The sequence below is a fragment of the Pelodiscus sinensis genome, chromosome 4 (genome assembly GCF_052426305.1).
Source record: "Pelodiscus sinensis isolate ZL-2025 chromosome 4, ASM5242630v1, whole genome shotgun sequence".
Lineage (NCBI taxonomy): Eukaryota > Metazoa > Chordata > Testudines > Trionychidae > Pelodiscus > Pelodiscus sinensis.
Genome location: NC_143055.1, coordinates 27983869 through 27991367, shown reverse-complemented (window position 1 = coordinate 27991367; position 7499 = coordinate 27983869). Strand labels below are relative to the sequence as shown.

General features: G+C 46.0%; 1 protein-coding gene across 3 annotated transcripts in view; it reads left to right on the top strand.

The window, feature by feature from the left end:
• The first annotated feature begins 2728 nt into the window (after nt 1-2728).
• BOD1L1 (biorientation of chromosomes in cell division 1 like 1) overlaps nt 2729-7499 on the top strand; it is a 60968-nt gene continuing 56197 nt past the window's right edge. For 2 of the 3 annotated variants that reach the window (XM_075930721.2, XM_075930719.2), the window contains exons 1-3: nt 2733-3412; nt 4021-4145; nt 5797-5987. In XM_075930721.2, the coding sequence (XP_075786836.2) occupies nt 3212-3412; nt 4021-4145; nt 5797-5987 (517 nt within the window). In that variant the 5' untranslated portion in view covers nt 2733-3211. Of the gene's footprint in view, nt 3413-4020; nt 4146-5796; nt 5988-7499 lie in introns of all 3 variants that reach the window. The other variant, XM_075930722.2, reaches the window with a different exon arrangement.

Sequence of the window (7499 nt, the reverse complement as noted above, 5' to 3'; positions counted from 1 at the left end):
AGGGAGGGTTAAGTGGAAGGATGTGAGGGAGGAATGAGGCACAAGCCACCAGTGGGGCAGACCAGGGAGGCTCTTAGTGGCTCCTCAGGGTGGAAGCTCTCCCACATGGCCTCCTGAATGCTGACAGCCCCCCGATGGACCTCCTGGATGACAGCCTGCAGAAAGTGCAGCCAGGCTCACAGCAATGCATCCAAGAGAAGTACCAGAGTGCCCAGGGGGAGCTCTGGCTCCATGGCGCCGAGTGCTGTAGTGTCCCAAGTGAGGGCAACCAGAGCACGCAGAGACAAAATGCTTTGCTGTCCCTCATTGAGGCTGGCAAGCAAGCAGGGAAAGCTGAGAACCAGCTCCCCAGACCGGGGGTGGGGGGGAGGGCTTTAAGCACAGGTCTCGGATAGCCTCAGGAAGCAGCCACACAAAGTAACTCCTGACCTGATGTCCTGCTGGACCTCGTTCCGGTCGGCTTTAAATGCGATTCAGTGTGCACTCAGTGTGGATGTGCTATTTCAAAATAGCAAGACACTATTGTGAAATGCATTTTGTGAGTAGACGCGTTATTTTGAAATAACTTATTTCGAATTAACTATTTCGAAATAAGATATTTCCAAATAATGCTGTAGTGAAGACATACCCTAAGTCACAGGAATACCACTGTGATTCTCAAATCCCGAGTTAGGTGCCTAAGAATGGATGGCAGGAAGGGGTGGCTATGCCTCCCTAAACAGCCAGGTGTGGCCACACCTGCACTAAGCCCCACAGCATCCACTTTGGGTGTGCTGCTGGGCTCCAGTGGCTAGGGGCATGCTGCCCACCCTTTTGGGGTGGGGGACTGTATTTTCTCACACTTCATTTGCATAATCTCTTCCGATGCTTTTTGCGCAAGACATTTTTGTGGAAAAACTAGATGTGTATATGGATCCATTTTGCACAAAACCTTTTGCACAAGATCCTTATGCCTCAGAAAAGGATATCTTGCGCAAAAGGGGGTTTTGTACAAAACGGATCCGTCTACACAGCTAATTTTTGCGCAAAAACCTCTTGCGCAAAAAGCATTGGAAGAGATTATGCAAATGAAGTGCAAGAAAATGCTAATGAGCGCTTCATTTGCATTGCTTCTTCTGCAAAAAAAAAAAAACCCTAGTGTAGACATACCCTTAAGGCTGGAATAGTTAAGCTAATGGAAGAGCTTTCTCCTTCCATCCGCCCTACAGCAATTACATTAAAGAGTTTACAGGGGGGCAGTTCATTGCTACAGTTCCCAATGCTGTAAACTGTCTGTTGTACCCGTAGTCTGAGACACAAATCTTTCTTTTGGCAAAGGAGTAGTATGAGCCACACAATCAGCACCAGAGCTGTGAAGCAATGAATAATAATGATTCATTTAATATCTCAGTGATTAGTATCATCTCCGTCCTCAATACTAAGGAAACATGAGTTTTTACCCTGGGGTAATTACCATGCATTAGCTATTCTACTGTAAAAACATGGTAGAGACAAGACACTTTAGTTTCACCAGAAGACAAACTATGTGAGGTCAGCACCATGCCCTCACTCCCGTGCAATCAATGCAAAGGAGAAACAGGATACCGTAATTCGTTTAAAAAAAGCAGTAAACTTGTCAAAATGAAGAACAACACTAACATGTATTATACTGAAATATTAAACATATACAAAATACTATGAAATTAAAATATGCATAAACAAGTTAGTAGAAATATCAAAATTTATGTATGCAACAAATTAAGTAATAAACAGTAAAGTATGCACTTCGATGTTTGCAGGATGGCAAATTACTTACAGAAATAAATGTTTAATGTTTTCATTTACAAAGGGAAGGGATAAAAGTCACATCTTACTTACTGGAAGTTCAAAAAAGCACTCAATATTAAAGAAATGTACTATTGTTTTACATATATGGATGCTTTGAAAGAGCTAACAGAAAAAGTATGAAGCTAGTACATCTGAAAGGCTCGACAAAAAAGAAAATTTAAGACTCTAAAATGTATTTATTTATTTTAACGTTATGACTTTGGGATGCATATCTCATGATTTTTGAATACCTCTATTATATCTATATTTAGAAACAATACAATAGAAATTTATTTTTTAGGATAGTCCCACTGCGCCAGATTTTTAAAAGTATTTAGCCGACTAGTAGGATTTTCAGAACCATCATGACACTTTTAGCCTTTAAAAATCTGGCATGCAGTGATTTTTTGGGAACCAAATTTGACACACAAATAGTAATGGGATAAAAACAGGGTGCTGGATAAGAAAGCAAAACAATTGACCAACACGATCTTCATTGATTTATTAAAAGAAACTGCAATGTGACATCAACCCAGGAAATCAGCAGGTGTTGATGTGATACGGTCCCAAAGAATAAAATGGTGTATGACAAAAACTACTGGCACGATACGGACAGTGCTACCCCAGAAACACTGAGACGGGATGGCTGAAGCCTACTAGCAGCTATGAATATTTTTAAACTGATTAACTGCACCTAAAGTGTGATCTGAAGGGCACAATGACATTCGTGTGCCTAGGGTGGACGACGAGCCGCCTGGCGCAGCACAGGGCCTGGGAGGCGGGAGCCAAGACGGACTGTCCTGCAGGGGAGAAGGGGGCAGCCCCTCAACCTCATCCCCAGCGCCCAACCCCCGCCTGACTGTGCCCCTCAGCCCTGCCTCGGCTGCCTCCAGGCGCCCGGCCAGCCTGCACCATCCCGTCGGGCACTGCCCAGATCCTGCCCCCCTCGCTCCCCAGGGCTCCTGCGCGAGCAGCAATTGCCAAGCCAGGGCAGCGGCTTCAGCAGCTCTTACTGAGCACGCGCACGTCACAGGCGCATGCTCAGAACCGGCGCACAGCCCCGCCCCTTTCTCGTTCTCAAGCTCAGCCGGCTGGTAGAGGCGCTGCCGCCGCGCGCAGCAATGGGGCTGCGCCCGGGGAGCTGGGAAGGAGGGGCCGGAGCCGGAGGGCTCGGCTCAGATGTTCCCGCCCCGGGAGCGGGGTGAACAGCCAGTAGCAACGCCCATTCCTCTGTGCGAATCAGCCCTGCCCCTCTCCGCTCGTTGTCTCTCGCTTCCTCCCTCCGTTCCCTTTCACTTCCGGGGTCAGCGTTGCCGCGGTTGCTGCTCGGTAACCAGCCCCCTGCCCGGGGCCCGGCTAGAGGAGCCGGTTGCCGCCCGCGCTCTCTGAAGACCCCGCTGCCCCCATGGCCAGTAACCCGCAGCCCCAGCCCCCTCCGCCGCCGCCCCCTCCGCCGCCCCCACAGCAGCAGCCGCCGCTGCCTGGGGCTGCCGGCGGGGGCGGCGCGGTGGAGCCCGAGCTGGTGTCCGTGATCGTTAATCACCTGAAGAGCCAGGGGCTGTTCGACCAGTTCCGCCGCGACTGCCTGGCCGACGTGGACACCAAGGTATGGGCGGGGGCAGGTCTGAGGAGGGGGCGAGCGCCACGGGGGCCCGGAGCTCGGGGGAGGGGAGGAGGGCTGTCTGCCGAGACGCGCAGCCGCTCCTGCCTGGTGAGCGTTGCCCGGGGTGGAGACAGGGCTGCCCTGGATACGGAGCCGGCGGGTCCTCGCAGCCTTGCAGAGACTCCTGGCTGGCTCTAGCGTCCTGGGAATGTCGTTCCCCGGGGATACGTCGCAGCAGCAGCTCAGCGCGTTGCCCCTCGCACTAGACCGCTGACAGGGTCCTTAGCAGCAGGTTCCTGCCTAAGGAATGAGCTCTCAGGGATCAGTGAGTGACTTCTGCAAGATCGGGCCGTCTGTGTAAAAGGGACTGGTCGCTCCTGTTTATGTAGGTTATACTGTATAAACTTTTTCCCAAGAGGGTAATAGAATTCTTTTCGGTAAATAGGTTTTGGTATATGGGCATTGCCTATCAGAGGATGGCAATCCTGATATTTTTATTGATTCGGCAGTTAAGATCTAGGGAGCTTTTTAAAGTTTTTCAGCCCTCTCATTAGGAAAATGAGTTTTAAGCAGCTTTTTTAAATATCTGATCTCACCTTTTGCCCCTTTAGCCTGCTTATCAAAACCTGAGACAACGCGTTGACAACTTTGTTTCCAATCATCTGGCAACTCATACTTGGAGTCCTCATCTCAACAAGAATCAGTTGAGAAATAATATTAGGCAGCAGGTTCTCAAGTAAGTCATAAGTTGAGTTAATATTCTGCCGTTTAAATAGATACTCGTGCTCTAGTGATAGGTGAATGGAAACCTAGTGTTAGTCTGAATCTGCGTAAATAACAAGAAGTCCTGTGGCACCTTATAGACTAACTGATATATTGGAGCATAAGTTTCTGAGGGCAAAGACCCACCTTGTCAGATGCACCTGATGAAGTGGGTCTTTGCCCACGAAAGCTTAGCTAGACAAAGAAATTCCACAACTTCTATGAAGAGAGAATGTTACCTTTGTTACCATTGTATCCGGATATAAATGCTCGTCACTCTTGTGATATGTTGTAATACAGTGTTGAATGTTTCCTGTTTTGCATCACAACTTTGAAGGAGTCTCGCTTTGTTGGAATATTGGGTCTGCAGTCTTTGCATACAAGGATTCTGGCACTACCACTAACTCATAAGTGGTTTATTCAACAAATTACTAGTTGTTGTTCGGTTTTCTGGGTTAAATCTTGTGTTATTAATAGGATTGTAGATATGAAAATTCATGTATGTTGCAAGCACAAGTTAGTTATTCAGAGTCATATTCACAAAACAGAAATCCTTGAACAGACTTGATTTCTATGGACAGCTAAAAAGTTTTGTAAAGACTGCTGGTAAATGGTCATCTTGAAATATCTTTGAATAAGCATTTATGGTGAATCTAATTTGTGCCATAAACACATTTACATTAATATCCTCTGCCTAGTGTTGCACATTACCCTAATATGAGAAGCCGCCTAATGTTACTCCAAACTAATTTGTATAGATAAAGGTTGCCATCCTGTCAATTTTAGGGACAGATCTGAAACTTGGGAGCAAATGCCACCTGTTGCATGGTTAGTGATAGGTATCAACACTTGAGTATAGAGGAAATACAATTATTTTGTAGTTAAGACTTGATAACACCATAAATGGAGAAATGGTCTCAAGTGAAATGTAGCCATAGGCAACTCATTCTGTTTTCTAGAGCGTGATGGACAAAAGGTAGGCTATTAGGTAGCTAACTGGTTCAATGCTGAAGCTATTACATAAAGTAAATTAAGAATCTGAACTCCACTGTTTAGTAGTTGCAACATGATGCCATTCTGAGAAATTCTAACATTGGGGTTATGAAGACAATAGATATAGTGCTGTCACATTTCTTGCTACCTGTTCTGCATAGAATGCTTTCCTCAAACTGATTCATAAAGATAACTACAAAGGGGATCTGCAAGTTTATGCTGAAAGAGAATAAAAACAAATCCATTTGCTGCAGGCTTTTTGTCAGGCATGAAATGTTTATTCAGATGTGTGTTAATGGGACATTTTGAGCACTATCTAGATCCACGGTATCCAACAATCTAGCTACTAGCCACATGTGGCTATTTGGCCGTTTGAGTGTGGCTAGTTCACTATAGCAGTAGCCATTACAGTGGCAACTGCTTCAGAACTGGTTGGACACCATGGACCTAGACACAAGTCAGGTAGGAGTGTTCCTGAAGCAAATGCAAACAATTACTTTCTAGGAACTTAGAAAGTTTATGGAAAGTTGTCTGTGTGGAGGGAAAACACTTTTTAGATAAACCAGATCTGTTTGTGGAAATACATTTCCTTATATGTAAGTATTAGTGTGTGGGGTTTTTTTTTTTTTCAGGTCTGGAATGTTGGAGTCTGGAATTGACAGAATTATTTCTCAGGTTGTGGATCCAAAGATCAACCACACTTTCAGACCTCAGGTGGAAAAAGCTGTTCATGAGTTTTTAGCCACATTAAATCACAAAGAGGAAACAAGCCCGAGTGCAGCCCCTAGTGAGGAAAAAGGAGATGCTTCTATCACAGTGCAAGGTATTTTGCCATTATTCTATGTTGTCTGTTTTCTCCCTGGTTTCCTTAGCAAGTGGTATTATTGATCATCACTAGTTCTGCTGTTAAAACTAAATATCTGAAGGATCAGCAAGATGAGCTCTGTAAAGAGCAGCCCTGGTTAATGATTTGTTACTGCTGGAAGAGGTGGGAAGAAGAGGCTAAATATCACAATTTTAAATTTGAAATTACCATGAAAAAGTGAGTCTCCCTTTCACCATAGGCTCAAATAGAACCTAGGCTATAAAAGATGAGTAGCCAACTATGTATGAAAGGTGTAACTCTCTTAATGCAGTTCTTTAGTTTAGAAAGATTTGGAGCATTTAGAGAGACCTTAATTCTATCCTTTCTGCATATGTATTCTGGTAGTTGAATTATTTAATCTCCCGCCCTACTCCACCTGCCCAGTAGTGGCTTTTGTAACTAAAAATCACCATAGCTCTTATGTAGGCTCTATGATTAGGGTGGGGAACCTTTTTTGGGTACGCCGCCACTAACCACAGAAAAATCAGTGAAAGGCCGCACACAAGTGAGAAACAAAAACAAACGAACAAAACCTCCTCACTGACATGGTCCCCACCTGAGAAGGAGAAAGACACTCCCTCTCCTCCCCCGCACACCAGAGCCTGGGGGGCAGGGTCAGGCTAGTGGACTTCGTACGCTCCAGCCCCACGGTGGGGGAGTGTGAGGTCTAGAGCGCCAGTGCAGGCTCCCCAATGCACAAGAGGAGAAGGAGACCTGAGCATCAGGGGCCAAATCTAGGCCAGTGGAGGACTGCATCCACTGTACTTACCTGCACAGCCACAGGTAGAATCATAGAGCTGGAAGAGACCTCAGGAGATCATCAAGTCCAGTCCCCTGCCCAAGGCAGGACCAATCCCAACTAAATCAACACAGTGAGGGCTTTGTCAAGCTGAGACTTAAAAACCTCTAGAGATGGAGATTCCGCCACCTCCCTAAGTAACCCATTCTAGTGCTTCACCATCCTCCTAGTGTAATAGTTTTTTCCTAATATTAAACCTCTCCCACTGTAACTTGAGACCATACCTCCTTGTTCTGTCACCCATTACTACTGTGAACAGCCTTTCTCCATCCTCTTTGGAACCTCCCTTCAGGAAGTTGAAGGCTGCTATCAAATCCCCCCTCACTCTTCTCTCCTGCAGACTAAACAAACCCAAATCCCTCAGTCTCTCCTCATAGGTCATGCGCTCCAGCCCCCTAATAATTTTGGTCACCCTCTGCTGGACCCTTTCCAATGTGTCCACATCCTTTCTATAGTGGGGGGCCCAGAACTGGACACAATACTCCAGATGTGGCTCACCAGAGCCGAATAAAGGGGCACTACATTTGCCTTTTTCCAATCATCCGGGCTCTCTCCTGTTTTCTCACGAGTTTTCAAAAGTAATGGCCAAAGGTTCCGCAATGACATTTGCCAACTCCGGTACCCTTGGATGCATTAAATCCAGGCCCATGGATTTGTGTATGTTTAGTTTT